The sequence below is a fragment of the Pelmatolapia mariae genome, linkage group LG12 (genome assembly GCF_036321145.2).
Source record: "Pelmatolapia mariae isolate MD_Pm_ZW linkage group LG12, Pm_UMD_F_2, whole genome shotgun sequence".
Taxonomy (NCBI): domain Eukaryota; kingdom Metazoa; phylum Chordata; class Actinopteri; order Cichliformes; family Cichlidae; genus Pelmatolapia; species Pelmatolapia mariae.
Window position 1 is genome coordinate 9313012 of NC_086237.1, and position 18649 is coordinate 9331660.

General features: G+C 39.0%; 1 protein-coding gene across 1 annotated transcript; it reads left to right on the forward strand.

Annotated features, from left to right (window-relative positions):
* The first annotated feature begins 1196 nt into the window (after positions 1-1196).
* On the forward strand, positions 1197-12803 carry sfrp1a (secreted frizzled-related protein 1a). The gene is made up of 3 exons (XM_063489546.1): positions 1197-1904; positions 4874-4954; positions 12011-12803. Exons 1-3 carry the CDS (start codon positions 1400-1402, stop codon positions 12334-12336), a joined length of 912 nt encoding a protein of 303 aa, XP_063345616.1. The 5' UTR covers positions 1197-1399; the 3' UTR covers positions 12337-12803.
* Positions 12804-18649: the final 5846 nt, after the last annotated feature.

Here is an 18649-nt window from a genome sequence, read left to right on the forward strand (position 1 = left end):
ATTGACTTTAGCCTCAAGTGTTAAACTGAGCTGGATAAGGAAAGTGTTCCCCAGCAGGCTGCAAGTACAACAAGCACAAACAGAGCAGTATTAAATCATCAGCTCCCCATTTGATAAGTTAATGTACCGAAGAACTCCCAGAGGCAGCTTATCGGGTATTTTCCTTCAGAACTTTTCTCCTGCAGAGATAATTATTATGAATGAAAACACTATTTCCTGTCTTTACTTGGGAGGCTTCTTATCCTCGGGGCCCCGGCGTGTTCCCTGCAGGACATTTTAGAAGCAGTGGAATTAAAAGAAAGCCCCCAAATAAGTGTTATTATTATCATTATTATTACTCACTAAGTCTTGGCTCAGACTCTTAAATTCAAAATCCTCAAAGAAACTTCAACTTTCAAGGAAATAAAGTGATAAAAGCTTTTAGTGTTATTTTTTGCTGAGTCAAAGATGACACCCAAAACTGTCATGTTTCTTCAATAAAGTTATAAAAGTTGATTTTTTATTTGTCTATCATATTTTCTGAACCAAATAATGAGTGCAGCAGGCAGGCATTACAGTGGATATGCTTTAGGAGATGATCTGGGTTTGTGCTCCATTATATGGAAGAACATAAATTGCCAAAAGAATAAATGAGTTAAAAAAAATACAATAATGAATAAGTAAATATGTACAGGTGTAAAAATGAAAGGAAAATAACAATAGATGAAAATAAAAGAAAGGAAATGCATTTGGAGTTGTTTCTGCGTTTAGGCTGTTTCAGGCCTCCGTACAGTAACAGCTGATGGCAACAAGCTTATAGAGCTTCTTTATTTAATATGAATGAAATCAGGATTTCCTCACATTCGGGGATGCGAGGGGCTCGTGTTGTTCCCTGCACCACGTTCTTGTTACAGGCATAAAACAAAGCCGTGAAGTTCCCAGTGTCACACTTTAAAGCTGTGCAACTTCTAATCGAGCTTATTCCTACACCCCAGTCAGTCTGAAAGTATTCCCAGTTTATGCGCACATATCCAAATATATTTATTATTATTATTATTTTATATCGACAAAGGAAGCGCAAAGGGAACGCTGGGGAGTCTCCCGGAGAGTTTTTACACACGCGGTAATTCAGCGCTTTGACTGACAGCCGAGTGCCAAAAGGCGCAGACGCGCTCCGATTGGTCAGAGCGCACTTTACAACCCCCTCTTGTTTCCGAGCTCCGCACAGTCTCAGCGCATTACCTCCCCAAACTCTCGCAGGAGTCGCACGCAGCCCAGCAGCGGGACTACAGCCAGAGGAGACAGTGGACTTATTGCAGAGCGCTTGTTTCCTGCGTCGCTGTCGCTGTGCGTTTCTTCATGAACTGAGTGTTGCCTCGCACTCCGGTTAGCAATCATTCAGTGGCTGCAAAGACACATCATGAGCTCTACTTGTGAGTGCTTCTGCAGGATGTTCCGGCTGCTGGTGACGGTGGCACTCCTGTCAGGGTGCAGGGCGTCAGAGTACGAGTACTTGCCCTGGAATACGCCCGTCTACGGCAAGTCGCCCCAGTGCGTGGACATTCCGGACGACCTGCGGCTCTGTCACAACGTGGGCTACAACCGGATGATGCTGCCCAACCTGCTGGAGCACGAGACCATGGCCGAGGTGAAGCAGCAGGCCAGCAGCTGGGTGCCTCTGGTGCACAAGAACTGCCACCCGGACACGCAGGTCTTCCTGTGCTCGCTCTTTGCTCCCGTGTGCCTGGAGCAGCCGATCTACCCGTGCCGCTGGATGTGCGAGGCCGTGAGGGACGGCTGCGCCCCCATCATGGAGGCCTTCGGCTTCCCCTGGCCGCAGATGCTCACCTGTGACAAGTTTCCCGAAGGTGAAGTGTGCATTGCCATGACGACACCCAACGCCACGGAGGTTACAAAACCCACAGGTAACTCACCTAACAGCAACTTCAAAAGGTCAAACACACACACACACACACACACACACACACACACACACACACACACACACACACACACACACACACACACACACTGTATATTTGTGAATAAATGTTTGACAAGGAAATATGCAAATTAATAGCTGAATATTTCCTGGGCATAAACCTGCCATTTAAAAGGTTTATTAACATGTTGTCTGTATGATGTATATTTTTATTTATTTTTATTTTTTTATTTTATTTTATTTTTATTTCGTTAAATGAACAAACTTTCTCAAGGTGAAATTTAAATGTAGAAATTTGAAGTCAAACTTCAATATAAAGTTGAAAACATTTTAAGAGAATTATACTTTTTTATATATATATTTATATATTCTGTATAAATAATATATTACCCCTGCAACCCTGATAAGGATAAGTGGAAGAGGATGGATGTTTAGATAAAGAGTTCAGGTGAGGGATTTATATTTAATTTTTTTAAAGGTATTCCCTTAAAATTCCAGTGAAAGAAAACAATCTCCAAGTTGTCTCATAAGGAAGAAGTTGAAAACGAGATATTTTGCAGTGTAGCTTGATGAATAAATATTCATTCTTTGAATCAGTTCCAATTTCTTAATATAGTATTAACTACCTAACCCTGACTAACTAGCTCACTTAGAAAACAAACAGCCAGCACTTTTGCCACCGTGTAAAAGATGACACCCGTGCAGTTAAATGGGCATGTGACTGTTGTTTCAGGGGTGAAAAGTGTGTTTGCAGATGCAAATCCGAGCACAAACAAAGCAAATGCGACCTTTTGGGGGAGCAAATTCAGCCGTGAAAACCTGGATTTGATCCTGTTTTAACACCCACCACCCCTCATGTTTTTTAAAGAAAGTCTATCACGTTTACGTTTTCCTTTCACTCTATAATCTCCTGGCTTTAATGTGCAGGTGAAGTTGCTTGCTATTGACAACGAGTGATGTTGTAATATTGCAAAAGCTCAAACAGATGTTAGTCATTTATTTCAAGGTGTTCGCTGAGCTGGAGGACAATGCTGGGAGGAAGTCAAGCAGCAAAAAACAAAGAAAAAAAAGGTTGGAGGAAAAAAAAATGTGAATACCTTAATATATTTAATCCCTGTACTCTGGCAAATGTTGTGCATCTGATGAAAAGATGGAGATCTGGAAAATCGGCGTCCAAGTTGACGTCGGGAGGGCGGTTTGTAAACAGAGCTCCCAAGGACATTCTTTTACCCCTATCATCTATCACTAATGGGTGCTTTGGTGCAGATTCCCCAAGACGCTGCATCAGCAAATGGGGTTGTAGAGGGCAATAGCATTAGTCCAGCAAAACTGTCTTCCAGCACTAACCTCTGCAAGCCAAGTTGAGAAATGCCAGAGAAGCCCATAAAAATCACAGAAAATAACAATTCTCTGGATGATAGAGCTGAGAGCAAGGCTGCAGTGCCAGGTTCTCTATCGGTTGCTCAGGCGAGGTGAGGTGTACGCCGAGGGGTGGGGGTGGAGGGACTACAACTGCCTCATTCACTTGAACCATAAAGTTAAAGGGGTGGGGCCTCTACTTATATTTCAATCTAAAGCCCCTTACTGAACATGTTGGCCATAAATGGAGGGACTGTGGATCTTCCTGCGATAACACAGAGCTCACTGTATCTTTGGGGGGAGAAGGGACGTGTTTGTGAGTGTGTGTTTTGTCGGGGGGGTTGTTGCTGACTGACATGGTATGGATGGAGGCCTGTTTTTCTGAAAAAGACTCCTTTTTCAAGGTAAGACGAGGGGACCACACAGAGCTCCACGCTCTCCAGACTTCACCTGTTATCATTTGTCAGCACTGGGGTTAAATAAAGCCAGCCTGTTCCCACAGGTCGGCTGAAGCTCAGCTACTCAGAGTTTTGTTTTCTGGAGAGTCTCTCAGTATCTGATCTTCAGGTTGATAAACATTAACAAATGCAAGCTAATCTCCTCAGCTGTTAATGATTGTTAATAGAGGAGGGCTAACAGTGCTTGAATACTGCAGCATAGGGACCTGTGATAAGTGATTTAAAGTTGAACCAGGCTCACAGAGGCAAAGGGACCCAGTGACTCTGTAAACATTGTCTGTTTTCACAAGCTCTTCACACCCGAGCGATGCTTTCACAAGCATTCGTTAAACACATGTAAATGGACAACTGGAAGAGAGTAGAGTGCTGTTACCTTCCCCTTTGGTTGATCGATCCAGGCCCACAGCGGGACACCGCAGTGTAGTCGGGGTTAATGCTGCAAGGACGCTGCGATCGCAATGCAGGTCCAAGTTTGTTTGGAAGGTCGGCTCAGCTGTTTGGCATGAAACGATCGTTTCAAAAAAATTGAAAAATCGTGTCAGTAAAAAGTTCGCAGATATGCCTCAGCTGAGTTGCTTTTTGGCAAAAACACTTTTTGGCTCTTTTGGGATTTTTGTCTTTGAGCTGGCTATTATACACCTCTACACTCAAAGCCCCCTTTTTAAACTCTGGAATCTCAGAACATTCTTTTAAGGTTGAATTGAATATCTTTACCATTTATTCCTTCCACATTTCTAATACTTTTTTTTAAAGGTGTATAGATGAGTGTTGAGCAGATCCATTTTGAAAACTGCCTTAGTGTAGCAAAAAGTAAAGAAGAGCGTTTACTGCAGCTCTTAGTTACAGCTGGCTATAAAAGCTTAAGACATTCCTCACTGACATCAGGTCCTCAGAGTGTACGAAACCCAAGGGAGTAGGTGACTGACTACTGACACTAAACAGGATCTGTGCATGCTCAGAGATGTTAAGATGTGTAGAAATCTGCAGGATAACTGACTGAAGTTGAATATGAGCACTCCTGACCTGGTCACCAAACGGGCAACATAAATTCCATTTGACATTTTGTCTTCTATTTGCACTGATTTCTTGTCCAATTGTTTCTTTGTTTTTTTTGTGTGTGTTTTTTCATCCACAGGTTACTCTCCCATCTGCCCTCCATGTGACAACGAAATGAAAACAGACACCATTCTTGAGCACTTGTGTGCCAGCGAGTTTGGTAAGCGGCGTCCCAACACCCACAAAACACAGACAGTCGGATGCACTGCATAAAATCAAAAGAACTCTTTACTTTATTTCCCATCTTCAAAGTTCATAAAGTTTTATAAAGTGTGCAACTTTTATTTTTTTCCCCCCATAGTACACTGTGTCCTGGCGGTACTTGGTCATATTTGGCAGTTCAATTTAATGTGACGTTTTATCTCTTGGTTAGATATACTATCCCTGTCTGGTCTGGTGGACCATGATGTTCTGTGACTAATGAATTGGGGTCATTGAAGTCTTTAAGTGGCAGGTCTTTGCGGTTGTAAACTGGGATGTTTGTTCTGTTGTCTGGGCTGACTGATGTTACAGATTACCTTCTTCATATCCTAAATGGAAAAAAAAGTTAATGATAAACCATCTCCAAAAACAATTCTTAAATGCTAATACCATTTCTTCATGGAAAAAGATAAGAATTCGTTTCTCATTGTGTTGACATTGGGTGTTTGACTTGTGTTAATATTCTGCAACTGTTATCTTGTAATATGAAGAGCCGAGGTAGCTGTTCTAGTGAACTGGTTCTATGGTAATAAAATCTAACTGAGCTGGAAAGTCTTTGAGTGAAATAGTTCATACATCTAAGCTAATATAGGCTAATAAAGATTATATTTAATATGTGGTATCACTCTCAACAAGAAATTTCCACTCAGAAGCACAACTAATATCCTGGTTAGCATTCAAGAGTGATAGGTGTTCTGAAAACTTGCTCTCCAACATTTGTCTGTTTGTTTGTTTGTTTGTTTTTATAGAATTTTAGCGTTCTATTCATCTATAGCTTTTTCTCAAACTCTTATTTTAAATCTACAAATGGTCAACTGGAAGGGTGGGCTAACAAGATCCATTAGCAAGCTTAATTGCTGTAGTTGTAAAACTCCAGTGCACAGGCCACAACTTAATACAATGGAGGAAACCCTGCTGGGTTATTGTTGGAGAATTGTAACACAGAATTATTGAGTAAATGAGAATTAATATACGTAACTATTTGCTACATGCAAGGCATTGGATTTTATTCAGATGTTAAAAAATTGCTCGTGTTTACTTTAGTGTTAACTTTATGCATTTAAAATTTTAGTTTAGGTTGTTAGGTGATTTCCCAAATACAAACCTGTTTCGAACTAAGTTGGGACGCTCCTTAAATGTCATTCCTAGTAGTGCATGGGTTTTTTATGTTTTTTTTCCATAAACATGAAGTGAGTAGAAGCCTGATTGGTATCACCGTTTTTGGTCAGAATAAGATCCGAGTGAAAACAGAATGCAGAGAATTACTAGCTAGAGTTTCAACTTGCATTTTATGGACACAGTGACGGACTGTGTTTCCTTACAAAGGTTTTCAGAAATGAGCCTGTGTGGTGATTTCTGCCAGAGAACTTGCTGTTTTAAATGCATTGCTTCCCGAGGATCTAAAATTCACCGCTATTCTCAACTGAATGGCTGATGAATAGCTGAACTGAACAAGGCCAGTTTTTGGCCTTGTTCCTTGTTTATTGGGATTCTTCCAGATACTTTTAATCTTTCAATCATATTGCATACCAAAGATATGAAATCTCTAAATGTTTCACAAGGTTAGGTTGACAAAATTTTAAATTGTGGAGCTATTTTTCCCATGAATCTAATTTTTTAAGGGAGAAGTGCTCTCCGTCTTCCCATCTGAATTTCAAGAAACCCATTCAGGGATGTTCTTTCTTACACCAACTGAATCTAGTATTGACAGTTAAGTCAGTGTCTCATGTTCCACCTTGGGGGTTCTTTACCATTACACAACTTTTCCAGTCTTTCGTTGACCTTTTCTCAACTTTGTGAAACATGTTTCCTGCTGAAAGACAACACAATTTCTTATTTTCTGCATTTAATATGTCAACCTTTTACTTTAAGAGTAGTTGTAAGATCAAAAGCTTGGTGATGATCAGCTGATCAGTTTTAGAAGGATGTTGTTCATTTTGAAAGGCCATTCTTCAGCTCCGCAGTCATGTTCTGAGGTCGTACCAGAAATGTTCTTTTGGAACATTATCAAATCTAAAGACATATTCTGAAGGGGATTTGGAAGCGGATTTTGAACACGTCAGAGCCTATTTGGAAATATTAGAGATGGCTCAGAATCTGTTGCAGCCAGCTTCACATATTCTTTTCATTAGAGGATACTCAGTCCAACTTGAATGGAAAACAACATAAAAAAAAACAGGAAGGAAGGACGATCTTAAGCTGATGAGGGCACTTGTTTTAATTGTGGAAATTTGGAGGTCTTACATGAGGAATCCAGTATAAACCATATGTACTTAAAAAAAGGAAATTGAAAGCTTTGAGTTCAATTAATAACACAAACACAGATTGAACTGCAGACATGAGAACTTCCAGAAATAATACACACATGATGCACACAAGATGCAAGTTGTTCTACTTTCATCTTTTATTCACCAAAGCTTGTGGCAGCACGAATTCCAGGTGCCAGGCCAAGCAAACATAGACTGGACGCACATTGAAAACACACATTCTTCCAGTTCTCAAGAAAAAGTTTAAAGTTACATTTGTTTAACAAATTGCATCGGTGTTTATGCTGCGGTGATGAGACTTGCCCCTTTGAGTCTGTGTCCCGGTTTGCCAAGAGGAGCGGGCTGCATTATTGGCTTGTTTCATCTTGGATGAAGACAGATGTTGTTTTGCTTGCTTGTCATAAGTCGCCTAACCAGCTGACATATGAGGATACACAGACAGATTTAGTGTCAGGCTGAGGATGAGACGTTGTTGCTTGTGTTGACCCTGCGAGGGAGGGACAGTCTGGAATGCAACAAACTTCTCTATTACTTCAGTATGGCTCGATTGTGGCGGGTAAACGACTAATGCGTAGCCTGACACGACACAGCGCTGCAGCTTGCCAAAGATTTGTTTGTTAATTTTTTTTATTTTTTTTTCAGCAGACCGACGGAATTCAGTTTTGGTCTGGAGAGAAATGCTATAAATACATCCAACAGCAGCTAAACAGCAGAAGCTAAACACAAGTTAATGCCTTGTCTTGAGCAAAAAGGAAAATGTGCAGATGGAAATATCCCACGCTTTAATCATTATGTGTTTTATCCCACAAGGTCATCCCGATATCTTTCTTGAGTTCCAAAAAAAATATTTGGACAGTAAACTTTAACAAGGCAGCGTCTTAAATCCAAGCCTGTTTTGTTTGGAGAAGACTGCAAAAATAGATGTGATGGATTTCTTTGCTTTTCTCAGTGGAACACAGGGATGGAAAACCATAGAGGGGCTCGAGGGATGAACCAGAGACTGAAGCCTTTGTTAATCTGCGTGGACCAATCATGTATTCATTAAAAAAAAAACTCAACCTAGCAGTGAATTAGAATTTTTGTCCATCTCATTTACTTGAAGCTGCAAAATGAAAGAGGCCAATAATAGTCTCTATCATGCATTGCACTGCAGTGCTTGCCAGCATTTAAATTGAGCATGTTTGATTTTTCCATGTGGTTTGATAAAAGTGGAGAATTCTGTGGTGAAACTTTTGACTTGTGGCCCCCTGGATGTGGAGTTTTTCTGGCACAGGAGGAAGGATGGCTGTAGGTTGCGTGTTGTTGAGCTAATGCATCAGAGTTGGTAGAACGAGTAACAGGTTTCCCTGGTGAGGACCAAATATCGCTTATTTCCCTGAAATCCTCATGATTAATATAGCTGTTGGGCATATATTTATGCACACACATTCTATTTGCCGCACTCAGCTGTAAATGATTTCAAACATCATCCCAACATCAGCTTTTTCTTCCCACTGCAATTTTTCTCCGTGCTTAAGGTTTTATGGTACCTCATTGTCCCAAAACCTCCAGAAGCCCTTCAATTAAATCTCTCCTCGGCTTCCAACTGTTCACTTTGTCCTTTTCCGAATTGCTCCCTCCCTTTGCTGATGTGATAAACAACAGGGCATTCCTGTGCTGGATGACTGTTCAGTCTAGCTTGGACCACTTGCCATTATTGTGAATGAGGAGCACTGCACACCCTCCTGCTGGGTTTATGACACGTTGGGCACTTAAGGATCCCATTAATACATCTGACCCAGCAGAGGTAATCGAGTCAGGTTTCAGGGACAACATCACAAAAAGAAATCTTACAATAGAAGTCATTTTATTTTAGTGTGCTGACATGCGTAAAAGCATCCAAATCACTGACAGTATATCTTCCTTTTAACTTTTGTACTGTAACAAAGGTGCGGCATGCACATATATTTGATTCCACTGAAGACGTTCCCATTTTATTTAAAGAATCGTCTATTTTTGACTCCTAAAAATGAAAACTCTTGTCATAAGCTGCATATGTGTACTAGTTCTGACCTTTTTGTTTTTTTTTTACACTGTAAAACTGGTGGGTTACTACCTTGACACTGGAGTAGGAAAATAATTAGTGACAATAACTTTAATCTCTTAACATCCAACTAATTGACAGTGAATTTTTACCCAAAAGTCTTACTCAAATAAAAATCTTGTCACAGGAAAACTGTAAGGCCAAAATGTATGTAAGAGCACTGTTTGATCTTCTGATCCAGGAAGAGATTCTGAAAACACGGTCACATAAGCGTGAACATATTCATAGCTGGCAGTTTTACAGTTAAGATGCTAATGTTATAGGTTATGACATAGGAATTAAGTGGGCAGATTTGAGAAATGCTTTCTCACAGAAAGGCTATCTTTTCTTTTCTTTCTTTTGCTCACTGTATAAGATGAATTTATTTATTATAATTGTTTATTTTTAAAATATTATAAAAACTAATGTAGGAAGAAACACAAACAAGGGCAGTTTCACTGACCATGAGAAAAAAAACACTGTTGTCAGTTATTTGATGATTTGAACGTCTTATTGTATTCTGCTGCAGAAGAGATTAAGCCCTCAAACAACGCGAGGTGCAAAGAAAGTTCAGGGCGTTAAAGGATTATCGAGGTTGGAGGATTTATCAAGATGAAGTCCTTTCAGTGGTGGGCCAGACCTTTTCTTTTATTACACACTAATTATGACCGCTGCCCATTTTGACTTCTCTGAACACTAAGCCCCCTCACAGAGACTGTTTGACGGGGGATAAGTCTTAATCCGTACCATGTGCATTGTTAATACAGGGGGAGGCTCTTTATTATTATTTTTTCAACACTTTAATTAGCAATTAGCAATACGAGTACAACTGGAGAGCAAGGATCCAGTACAGGTTTTTCTGTCTACTACAATTCTGTAAAAAAGCAAGTGATCTGGTGTTTAAAATCGTGGAGAAAATTAGATTGAAGCCTAAGTTTGTTCTCTTCTTACTGGAGTGTGGAAATGCTTGGTCAGGCTGTTCCGCTACTGAAGGTCACAAGGCTTTATTCCCAGCTTGACTCGTGATTTATCCTGACACAAATGTCAGCTAAGTCAGACATAATGCACCTAGATATACTATATGACAGGTCATAATGTGTGTGTGTGTGTGGCGGGGGGGGTTATGGAAATTTGGACCACCAAAGTCCAACTCGTGCTCTGTTTCAGAGGAAACTTAGAGATTAGGAGGTTAAATAGAGTTTAGTGAAAGATCAGGGGTATTTTGGTCAATCTGAAAAACATACTTGGACTTAAATGAAGGAGAAAAAAAAATTATATTGCATTGCTAATTGTGATAAAGATATATGCTTTGTCTATATTTACACCTTAACCTTGTAACATTCGCCAGGTCACTAGTGATGTGTTTGTGATGTGCAGGTAAGAGACTGGATTTTAAGGGAACAGTTTCTGAAACATTGGTTGTTCACCACGTGGCAAAAATGTAGCCTAACCCTAACCCTATGTGGTTCACCACTGACAAGCTGGAAGCCCAGCGCAGTATTCCTGAGAATTTATTTGTGCTTTGTTTGTTTGTTTGTTTTTTATGTAGTGAAAAGCAGAAAAATTAAGTGGCTTTGTCCATAATTGGATTTGGTCTTTGAACATCAGAAGTCACTGAAAAAACATACCGCATTATTTATTAGTATTAGGCTAAACCTCAGAATTAAGAGGATCATGGATAAGTTCTTTTGCATGAACAGGATTTGCAACAATGCACTGTTTGTGGGAAAATGAGTTTCAGTCTATGTTAATTAAATTACTTATGTATTATTAATAAACAGTTTTCCAATTTTTAATCAAACCTGAGTAAACAGCAAATTGTATAAGGCGGTATCTTGGCTAGCTATTCGTCATTAATCCATGTTATTGTGCAATATTGTTGACCTGAGCAACTAGTAGTATTAAGATTATAAATGTACTTTGATTGTGTATACATTCTGAAATAAAACACAAATTTTTGTGCTTTAGCAGTCGTGCACTTCACACGACTTTAACCTCATTCTTACTGATTATTCCCATTATTAGACTTACTGCCACACTGTTCAATAGATGATTTGAATAAGGTGTACATGGGCCCGTGATGTACATAGACCATTTTTACTTAGCAAGTATGTTATAAGTGCTACTACTAAAATAAACATTGCTACTTTGGCAATGTTAAGAGTGTGGTAATGTACTTCATATTGTATGTATGGCAGCGATTGAGACTATAACTGATTCAACAAGAGTTTTTTATTAAGGTCAAATAAAGTATTTTCCCATATATTTGTATACAACAGGAAGTCATGTTTTGCAAATTGAAAATGCAAGTTTAAAGCACCGAAAACATTCTCTTAAAGTTTAATATTACACTCATTCTATCATTGTACTGTAAAGAGTACAATGATTTTTTTTTTTATGGGCTTGATTCCTTGAATTTTAATGGTTCTCAGTTGGAAAAATTTGTTGTGTATGTGAGGTAAAAATGATTAAGAATCATCTGTAAAGGATGGGGAACCATAGTGGCATGTTTCCTTATATCTGATCACGGGAGACTGACCTGTCTAATATCCTTCATGACGATTAATTTTACTAGTGCGCTACACTACCAGGAGCTGTCAGACGCAGCACTGTACAACACGTTGAGTTCAAAATGACATTCACATTTTAGAGTAAACTTATCTTTCTGTTGTTCCTCCACCCACAGCTTTCAAGGCCAAGATCAAGGAGGTAAAGCGAGAAAACATGGACCGTAAGGTGATCCTGCAGAAGAAGAAGAAGATGTTGAAACCGGGAAACCTGAAGAAGAAGGACACAAAGAAGTTAGTGTTGTACTTGAAGAATGGTGCTGACTGCCCCTGCCAGCAGCTGGACAACTTGGGAAACCAGTATCTAATCATGGGCCGCAAGGTTGACAAGCAGTACCTCCTCACAGGCATCCACAAGTGGAACAAGTCCAGCAGAGAGTTCAAAAATGCCATCAAGAAAATGAAGACCTACAAATGTCCCGTATTTGAGAATGTTTTCAAATAATGTGACCTACCCCTTCATCACTGGTCGCACCTCATCATACATATGAACTGGCACAAGCATTCCCAAACTTTCTGTTGTTCTCTTAATATATCTCTATGTCTTTGTACATTTGCAGATAGCCGATACTGTGGAATGTCTGTCGTGTTATGTTGAAGATGTGACGACACACAAATCGAAGGGTTGGGTTTTCTTTTTTTCCCGCTTCAACTTAAAAGGACATTGTAGTAAAAGCCCTACCTTGCTGAAATCATTTCCAGTATATAGATACTTCATTCACATGCTTTCTCAAAAGGTCTGTGGATTAGTTGTGCATTTTGGGAAAATATACATACTTCTTTTTTTTTGCTAGCAATTAGAGGAGAAGTCTAACACCACTTTCCAAGAACGTGTTTTTGTGTGTGTAAATTTGAAGCTAAAGCCAGTAAACTGTTAGCTTACCTTTTTTTTTTTTTTTTTTTTTTTTTAAAGGAAGAAGAAAAAGTGTTAGCTTAGCAAGAAGGAAACTGCTAGCTTGTCTCTGTCTAAAGCTTTTAATAAAAGAAAGCATAAACTGTCATTTTACAGTTTTCTGTGTATTACAAATAAAATGTATTATTTTAAACGGGTAGAGTCAAGCTAGCTGTTACTTTTTACTTTAAGGCTTTGTATTAATGTAGGCTAACAATCTGCTGGCTAACTGTTATAAATACATCCAACAGCCTTTTATAAAATGGCTCTTTCTGATCATAAAGAAACTCTTAAAATCAGTGTATTTTAAACTTTAAAAGCCAATAAAGGTTTGTTGTAGAATAACTTATTGACAGAAGTCTGAATATGCTGCCATGATTATTCTGTCTAACTGAAGACTATCAGCAGTTACGAACATTTCTCTGAAACTCATTCATTTCATCATTAAACATTGTTGTTTGAAATCCATAAGAGAAGCATTAACACCAATCACAGAGTAATTTGTAAGCCTGGGTGGCAGATTACTTGATTTTGCCTTTTTTAAATATTTCTTTTTATGTCGGTATACGTTTAGTCTGCAGTATTCATTATTGTTTGGTCATGGAATACGCCTTGTAGTCGTACAGTTTTGCAAAACTTATCAAAGAGCAAGTATTGGCAATTCTGTTTTTCTCGTTTGTTCTGCTCATGTTTCATTTTCAGCACTCTATTATTGCAAATTTGAATGTCAGCAGTACATTGTTTCCTATTACATGTACATACAAATTTTACATAAATGTATAAAAAAAAAAAACCCCGAAATGTGTTGCCGAGATTATTTTCTTGATTGTTTTTTGTCATTCATTTTCTTTCTGGTGGTTGGACCAAAAATATCTTTAGAATTGAAATTCTTGGTTTCACATTGTTACTAAAATATGAATACTGACATTCCTCCAGTGTTATCATCCAGTGAAAGATTTAGGTTAAATTTGTTTAAAATTTGAGTCTCTCAAGAAACAGATTATTTAAATTGCATTACCACCCCACCCAAGTTGGCTAAGTAGTGATTAAGTGAAATTAACCGGTAACCTTTGTTTTTTTGTATTTTCACATAGATTTTCTTTCTTCTTACAGAAAAGTAGCTGTCTATCATGCAAACTAGAGGTGACTAAGGCAATCTGCTAGTGACAAAAGCAATCACAAAAAGGGCTAAGATGGAGCACCTTTTTTGTAACTCATTTCACCTAGCAACAACCAGCAGCCAGTTGGGAAATACAGTTTTTTTTTTTTTCAAAATGACCAGAAGCTGTATTATATCTAATATGTCAGCCAACTCACAAGCAATGTGCACATGACATCATGCACAGTGTCTATAGTGAATTTGTTAAGTGAGTTACAATCTTAAAAAAAAGAAGAGAGAACATGAAAGACTGGCAGTGGAGACAGTAGAGCCATATTTGCTATCGAATGAAATTTCACGGACTCAAAGATGTTGTAATTTTTGCTTAAAGCACCTCTCGCATGGAAAGTATGTGTAAAATTACTGTGTTACAGCCTTCTAGTTTCAGTTATTTAGGTAATCCAATTATGATACAGTAACTGATGAATAACAAACCTGCTGGGGCAAAGTAGACAGTCTTGCTTTTGTCCCAGTGACAGCTTCATACATTGCAAAATGCTTTTATATAATACCAAATAGAACACTGTCAGTCATACCACTAAGTGAAGTGTAAATAAATATAACCAAAGTCTGAGTGAAAACTAAGATAGTGGGAAAAAAATTACTTTCTCAAAGCTATATCTTTACTACATGTAAACACTTGTTGTTTTTAAAACTTTCTTGCAGATACACAACAGTCGTATATCTTTATGTAAGATGTTATTTTGCTCTTTGTACATGATGTGTGACACTGCCAGAACAACTGGCTTCTGCCTTGACATGTCAAACAGGGCCGTGGCAAACTAACATTTGCATGCTTTATGGAAAGATAAAGCATCACGTTGCCAGATCTCCATGCCAGAGGATCTCTGACGCATGCATGTTTTTACTCCCACCACTTCTCCAGTGATGTTAAACTCTTGTCTGGGTGGCTTTGAATCCAGGTTTATTGTGGTTTCATGGGCTGTTGGTGTGTTGGTATGTTGAGTGTAAATGCCAGTCCCGAGTTATGCATCATTAAAAGCTCATGTTGATGGTGAACTGTAATGCTTTCTTAACCAAAGGGCAGCACTGTCTAATCAAGTGTCTGTAGTTGAACAGCTATGACTTTCTAATGCAAGAGACACAGAATCTGCCCTTTTAACGAGACAAGCAGTAGATCTCAGCAGCCCATTGATAAATATTTTAATATAAATGCTTTTCAGAATTGAAATTCATCGTGTCAGTACAACATGCTTAAACTGCAAAACATGAAACCATTCTGTTAATAAAAACGCCTGTTAAAACAAGGCGGTATCAAACAGACCAGTGTCTTGCCCATCTGGTTTCAGTAATGGCTTTGGTAGTGGAAAATATATCTCAGATGTTGACTTTGCTTTCTAATCATTACTTCAGCTGCCTTCAAAAGAGCTCCAGAAAACTAGGGGCCAAAATGCAGCTTTGTCCTATTAAGAGATGATCTGCAAAAAATATCCTGTTGGATTCATCCTTTTACTGAAAACCTCAAATTGACAAAGCTGATGAAGTATTATTTTGATTTGTTCCACGTCACAGTCAGGCACTGTATTTATTTATCCCTCCAGTATTAATACCGCACACTTGATTTCAGTCACCAAGTTGACAACTGGATTGAGAGCTTACGGTTAGACACTGTGTGCATCAGATCTTGTGGAAATACCTTGGCAAATTTGGTTTGGGCTTAATTATATAGCATTGTTTCACAACAGCAGAACCCTAGGTATCAGATGATCCTTTATGATCAAGCATTTGGCAACCGTGGGAAGGAAGAACTCCTCTTTAACAAGAAAAAAACCCCTGGTAGAACCATGTGCCATCACCAGTTGGGTGGAGGGTGGGGTGGGGGGCTATATTCTTGGATGCAGGCTGTGTAAATAATTTGCTTTTAATTTCCACTGCACATTGGGAAAACATTTTGTGTGATTTCTAACTATAGAAAAATCATTTTAAGTTGGGCAAAAACTGAAAACTTTGTTGTACTGAGACATTTTCTATACAGTTGTGTATAGTTTAAAGTTTGCGCACCCAGTCCTTATGAAAATATGCTTCACCTGAGACAGAGGTCAAGATGGATGTTATTTCGAACAACCGCATAGCAGAAGAGGCTCCAGTCTTCCTCTCCTCTGTGATTTAAAGAAACATCTGGAGAACTCTTGGGCACCACTGTCTGTTTAAGATGCAACTCCACATCCTCACATTAACAGGAGGAAACAATAAAGTGCTATTAAGACTTATAGCTTAAATATTTGGCAGCAAATAAGCTATCGTAACATGTTTTTTTTCTTTTCTTTCACCATGTCCAAATGTTTCATTTTATGGATCCCTGAGCCTGGAGGTTTTAAAAAGTGAGGCCCTTCTCTGTTCTTAATCCATGTTTGTGCCTTCAAAGCTGCTGCCACTTCCCCCCACCTGCTATAAAACCATCCTTTGTATTTAAAGGTATAGCTATATACTCTGTTTTATGATCCATCAGTAGCCAGCAACTTAAAAGGAACATTTTGGACAATTTTGTGTTGGCATTTCACTCAGCCGTTATGTGCTGTGTCATAAAGCTAGAACATGAATACAAATCATTTTTAGATGTAACATTAAAATGATTTCCTATAGCTACAAATAAGAAAGATAGCCTCTTTAACACAGTTTGGACTGAAGTTTTACAATTTAAAAGACAACACTGGCATTCCCAGAACTTCAGTGTGTGAGAGTGTATAAATTTCCAGTTATTTAAATGCAGAAGTGGTGTTTTGGCTCCCTTGTTGACCCTGAGCTACAGAGCTATAACCTCGAATGTGTCTGGCTTGTCTGCAGGATTCAGGAGGGATGAGTCTGCACACAGCACTGCAGACCAGGTTCCTCTGGAATTCTGGGACTGCAGTCAAATTGGCAGACTATTCACATCAATCTTCTGGTTACACCTCAGGCTGTTTGCCTCCCGCTAGTTGCGCTTGCGGCATGTGATATAACTATAACAGTCACTGAAATCCTGGCAGAAAAGTGGACAACCTGCAAGGAAAATAGAACAGAGAAACAATTGTTTTCTGTTTCACGCAGGTCGACAAGGGAGCTGGGGGAGGTGTGCGTGTGTGCGTGTGTGTGTGTGTGCGTGTGTGTGTGGGTGTGTGTGTGTGTTTGAGAGAGAGAGGGAGACTACATACGTGGCCAGCGGCCATATGTTTTTGAATAATAGCCATTAGTTTTAAGAGGATGATGTCACTGTAGGTTTGCTGTTCCAGTAACTATATTCTCACAGTCCTGGATCTGATCCCTTAAATGACTCCTGCCATGAATGATTCTTATTCCTCACTGAGAAACATGAAGAGCTATTTGCACTGGACTGATTGGTAAGTATGTTTCCAGAGTTTGACATGTGTAGATTTAAATCAAATTAGGCTTTGGTTACATTAGAAATAAAGACAATACTATACTTGCAGTTGTGCTGGATTTGTTGGATTGTTAAATCATAGCTTTCAGCAAGCAGTTAAAATTCTTCCTCTTAAGAAACCTCTCAGAGAGGCTTATCCTTTTTGCCTGTGGACTTGGGTGAAGATGTGAGCAATTACAAGTCTATGGATAAGACGTAGTGCCAGCGTCAACATGGCTGTTCTCTTTTGGGAGCACTTTAGTGACTATCAATCAGCGGTGACCAGCCCCAGGTTGTAAAAACATGTGGTGAAAAAAATGAAGATTTATGATTAGTCATTAAAAACCATGAAGACCTGTCAGAAACAGCCACAGAAAGTATTTGGAAGTTGTCCTGCAATGCAAGCAGCTAGGTCGGTGTTATAGACCTGATGTTAAAATTTCTCGGATGATTGATTATTGAAGAGTATTGACTCTTGTTACTCACTGCTTTTAACAAGAATCACATACTGAAATGAATCTGTAATAAGTTTGTAACTGGTTTTGACTAGATTAATTGGTGTCATCATTGCTCACAAAACAATAAATCTGCATAATATCTGTTTATTTTTTAAATTTACCTCTTACTAGATTTTTAAAAAGTACCGTAAACTATTCTGCAAATCAAATTGTGCCATGTTTTTTCTATTTGTACCCCACATACAAAGCACACTGACAGCAACAGAGTTTTAGCTGAAGCATGAGAAGAGAGCTTTGCGACTGAATCCATCATCAGGGGCTGTTTAAAATTCAGTTGTTGCTCAATAATGACTTTACTGCTTCTAAAGCCAACAATCTAAGGTGAATTTCATAAATTGTTCCTCCAATAAACCACATGTGGTTGTTACTTTGAAAAATTCTGACTAGGGGAGCATAGGGGAGGGTAAAACCCACCTAAACCCATTTTCTCTGAACAAAGGAGTATACTCAGACCTGTGACATGCATCTTCATTACCAAAGCAATTTAAATAAAACCACACATACAGTAATATATTGGTCCTTGATGAGGACCCATACTAAGTGCAATTCAAAAGACATCTGTGATGATGGATTCATGGAACCCTTGCCAGAGCCAGTAATATTAGGGCCTTCCATGTTTGAGGGAGGCTTAAGTCAATGTTTAACCATATTCCACACCTCCACTGCCGAAGCCTACTGCCTCGTATGTCGGTTGATGCCAATCCCCAAACCACATGGTGGACACCAGATGTAAAGTGAGCCATCAAACTGAAGAATTCTTATCAAGCTTTAACAGGTACGTTAGCCCAAGTGGAAAGTGGCTGAAACAGAAATTCACTTGGAACAAGACGT